The sequence below is a fragment of the Adiantum capillus-veneris genome, chromosome 14, assembly GCF_014529385.1.
Source record: "Adiantum capillus-veneris isolate H3 chromosome 14, ASM1452938v2, whole genome shotgun sequence".
NCBI classification, from domain to species: Eukaryota; Viridiplantae; Streptophyta; class Polypodiopsida; order Polypodiales; family Pteridaceae; genus Adiantum; species Adiantum capillus-veneris.
The window spans coordinates 131627528-131631954 of NC_140944.1; the positions used below are offsets into that span (position 1 = coordinate 131627528).

Genomic DNA, 4427 nt, shown 5'->3' on the forward strand with positions numbered 1-4427 from the left:
GTATGGCCTCACATTATTGCATGCAAGCAAGAAATTATGATCCGCTTTCCACTATGAATGTAGCCACGCATTGACAAACTCCCATGCCTAACATCCTTAGTTTGTGGTTGTTCGTAATGACCACTGATTAAAAGTGGAGAGCGCATACCAATCAAAAGTAACGGCATAGATTTGGTATTTATTTAAATGGTGGATACTCGGTGGATATGGGGTAATGTGGACCTTTGTCCTTGCAGGTTTTGCCTAAATCATGAAAGAGCCTTGAAATTGTGAAGGAAGAGAGATGATCCTAACTAGGCTAACACTATAAGAATAAAGGAGAAGAAGAAGAGATCAAGACAATTGTAGGATCTATCACAAGACATGGGGGGATGGTTGTGGGGGGGGGGGGGGGGGGGGAGATCTTGGGATTCCATACCATTGATAGTGTCATGCTCTCTTTGCTTATTGAGGGTGACCACTTGCCTGACAAATGGAAGTTTGCTCCTCTTTGAGTTTGCCCGGCACACGGGGAATCTATGGAATATTGTTGATAAACAACCCATAGTCCCGTCGCACATGCACACTCATCTAGCTTTGTTTCCATCTGCAAGCTTCAATTTTCCTATTTATTGATCGTAAATTTCATAAGTGGCATCCTACATTCCATTTTTGCAAGTGAAATTCAATTGTTTCCATGTGCAAGCTTCATTTATCATATTTACTAATCATCGTAAATTACATAAGTGACATCCTACATGCCATTTTCGCAAGGGTGACATTCAAATTGGGGCAATGCTCATTGCTTATGAACATGTAGACTCTTAATTTCGTGTGTGAGTGACGAGTGGAAGCTTCAGGTGCTATTTTGCAAGCACTTCATGCATCTTGTGATAAATGCTTCGCAAGCCTGATAGATGTATTTGTAGAGTTGTATGGTTTCTTGTTTAGGACCAGAATTCTTAACCTTTGTGAATGGACGTTTGTACGCGGGCGATGTAGAATGTCAACCGACATACTAATTACGTGGCGTGGAACTTGCAAGGCAAGGCACATTCGATGATCAGCCGCGTCCATCACGGTAGCGAATCCACATTTCTACATCTCTTCTATAGCCTATATAACATAAGCGCTGCCGCAGTCGCTCACAATCACAACCAGCATGCCACCCTCTTCCTCTTCCTCTTCCTCTTCCTCTTCATCGTCTTCTCCATCCTCGTTCAGCAGCTCAAGCTCATCAGCCTTCCATTCACCTGCAATTACACACCTCATCATGCACGCTCCTCCTCCTCTCGACTTCAAGAAGCACCACCATCGCCATGGCTTTCGCCCTCCTCCGCCATCGCCTCACCCCCACCACCACCGCCGCCGCCACTCCCCGCTCTCTCACCCTCCCCATCATCCTCATCACCACCACTCTCCACCCCCGCACCCTCCTAAGCCTCCCAAGAAGCCACATAACCACCTCCACCGTAAGCCGCACCCTCCTAAGCCTCTCAAGAGGGACCACCTCCACCGTAAGCTCGTCAAGCGCTGCAGCAAGAACCACATGCGCCGTCGGGCCCTTACACATTACATAGCACAGGATGCGTATCTGCTTCTTGGCGAGCAGGATCGTTGGCCAGGATGCTGCCTTCATTACCAGCATTTTAACACGGGGGTAGAGCGCTGCCACTCCCAGCGGAAGATGGGCGGTGGTCACCACAAGCAGCACCATCGCAGCCGCCCGCACAGCGCTCCTCCTGCTGGACGACGTGATGGTGGGCACAATAGTAGCTCAAGGGGGAGAATACGCTCAGAAATTGTAGGAGCAGCAACAGCAACAACAGATACAGAGCCATCCAGCCAGCAGCAGCTTGAATTGGCGGATTTAGGTGAGCCACTTGAGGTCGAGGACGACGTAGACCCTGAAAACCAGCTGGTCAAGGCAGCTAATCAAATATAATTAGGTGACCACGCCCGGCCGCCTCAAACCATGCACTAATCTTTGGTTGTACTAGTCCAAGGCCCATCAATAGGGTACAAACCGACCACTTTTTTGCTCGTGCAAGAGTGCAGATTTAAACTACTTCGTTATTGAATCAAAAGCACTTGTGCTTATTTCTATTTTTCAATAGAAAATCCAAGTAAGATGTAGGCTCTCTTCATTGCTGGTTGGAGCCCCTTGAAAGCTGTACACATTGAAAAAGGCTTTGTATGGATTAAAGGAAGCTCTTTGTGCTTGTTTTGAAAAGATACTTGACTCACTTGGTTGCATATGGTTTTCAAAACAGTCCGACTAAGAGTAATTTGTAGGCCAAGCGTGCAAATGATCTACTTTTGATCGATGTTCAACATGTTGCTCATTGGGCCAAATCAAAGGCAGATTACTGAGACTATGATTTGAATGGTTTCTTTGAAATTCCTAGCTTGGGTCTTTTGCTTCATTACTTACATTTCAAGTATTGCAATAGCAATATTACTTTATGCCAAACAATGTTGTAACATTGTTGGGTAGACTTGGCCTTGAGTATTTGTTAACCCTCACGGCTCACGGACACTTTATCGCCTACGACGGACATTGTAACCATATTATTTATTTAAGTAGAGTCAGGTACCAGGCTTGTCGGACCAATAGGGAAAGGTAGAGTGATCGTCGATGAGAGGCGCATTTTAACTTGGACATTCAAGGGACTAGTTGGTTAAGCATGGGCGCCCAAGTGTGAATGGGGTGAGCTCCTATAAAAGCCAACTAAACCTAATTTTTACTCATTCTCTCATTTGTGCAATAGAAGAGTGCTCTTGCTCCATCTCCATCTTCTTCTTCTTCTTCACCTCCTTGTGTGTGTGTGTGTGTGACAGAGAGAGAGAGAGGGAGAGTGTGTGTGCGATCGAGCATTACGAAGGCACGACAGCGGCGAGGCGGTTGAGCGTGGCACGACTGCAGCTTCTTCTTCATCGCGGCGAGGAATCCACCACGAAGGCGATCGTAGAGCGGTGAATGACACACCCTTTGCTCTCTTGAGCTTGCTAGTTTAGGCTTGTTGTGTGCTTGGAGCCGTTTCTGGCTCGTACACGGTGTATTGGCAAGTCCCTTGCTTCGACAGTGCGACAAGGAGCGCACATTTTTGGCGCCGCTGCCGGGGATATGCCCTACACTAAGCTCGGTTAGCACTTTACGCTTCCTTGTGGTGCAATTTTTATCATAGGAAAGGCAGGGAAGGAGTGTGTGGAAATTTCTGTTTTTTGTGTTTTCTGCATTTTCTGTCAAGTTTCAATTTCTGCTATTGTCTGTGCTTTTTCAATTTTCTGCATTTCTTGCGTTTTTTCAATTTCTGCAATTTCTGCATTTTCAATTTCGGCGTTTTCAATTTCTGCAATTTTCTGCATTTCTGCGGTTTCTCAATTTTCTGCATTTCTGCATTTTCAATTTCTGCGTTTTCAATTTCTGTAATTTTTTGCATTTCTGCGTTTTTTCAATTTTCTGCATTTCTGCATTTTCAATTTCCGCGTTTTCAATTTCTGTATTTTCTGCATCAAAAAAAAAATTTTGAAAAAAAAAAGTGATTTTTTTTTTTAAATATTTTTTTCGGGAAAAAAAACTTCTGGAAAAAAAAAACTGGAAAATAAAAACGCGAGCGAGCGGACGGTTAAATTTTTCGAAAATAAAAAACGTGACTCTTAAAACGGACGGGTTGGTTTGTATAAAAGATAGATCGGGATCGGGATCATTTCCCCAAGCCCAAGCCCAAGCCCAAGCCCAAGCCCAGGCCCAGGCCCAGGCCTCAGTCCTAATGAAAGCATGTGGGACAATTCCTCCACTCTCCTCCTTTCTCTTCCCACTTGCACCCTTAGACTTTCTAGTTTGGGCGTAGTTCCCTACTGGAAATTGACAGTTTTAGGGATTCCGAGGGCATAGAGTGACCAAACGGAGGGCTGTAAAGCACGGCATGACCCTCTGACCGATACACTCGTTTCGAGCTATCACACGGCCCATTCCACGACACGCTCTAAAAAATCTAGCAAAAAAACAAACAAAAAACACGTTAAAAACTAGTCACAAGGCCTCCTAGAGCAGCTTTTTGACACCTTAGGGTATCAAAAGCACATGCACTTACGCTATGGGCGGGTGCTAGAACACGAGCATATTGAGGGTGCCTCTGTTCATACAGACACCCATTACCCATCCACGATAAGCTCTAAACCCTCAGCGGGGACACAAGGTAGCACCACCCAAGACCCTAAAATAGCCGCTAGTGATTCCTCCTCCGACTCAGAAATCATGGAAGCATACCCTACCCAAAACACTGAGAGAGAAGGCCATGCACCTCCCGAAGCTCCACAGCCTAGTACTAGTATGTTTAGCCGTTTCATGGAAACATTAGGTAGAGCTACTCGCTCGGAACCTGATGCAAATGAAGCACACGAAGGGGGTGGGGAAGTGGACTCTCCTTTCACATCGCACGTGG

The 4427-nt window shown here is 45.8% G+C and overlaps 1 protein-coding gene across 1 annotated transcript; it reads left to right on the top strand.

The window, feature by feature from the left end:
* Positions 1-1116: 1116 nt before the first annotated feature.
* On the top strand, positions 1117-2214 carry LOC147443138 (uncharacterized). The gene has a single exon (XM_086529790.1). The coding sequence runs from the start codon at positions 1142-1144 to the stop codon at positions 1922-1924; it is 783 nt and encodes a 260-aa protein (XP_086385916.1). The 5' UTR covers positions 1117-1141; the 3' UTR covers positions 1925-2214.
* The last annotated feature ends 2213 nt before the right edge of the window (positions 2215-4427 follow it).

Bases quoted from the DNA above. Each gene is read 5' to 3' on its own strand.
- LOC147443138 (XM_086529790.1), top strand. From the start codon at position 1,142: ATGCCACCCTCTTCCTCTTCCTCTTCCTCTTCCTCTTCATCGTCTTCT.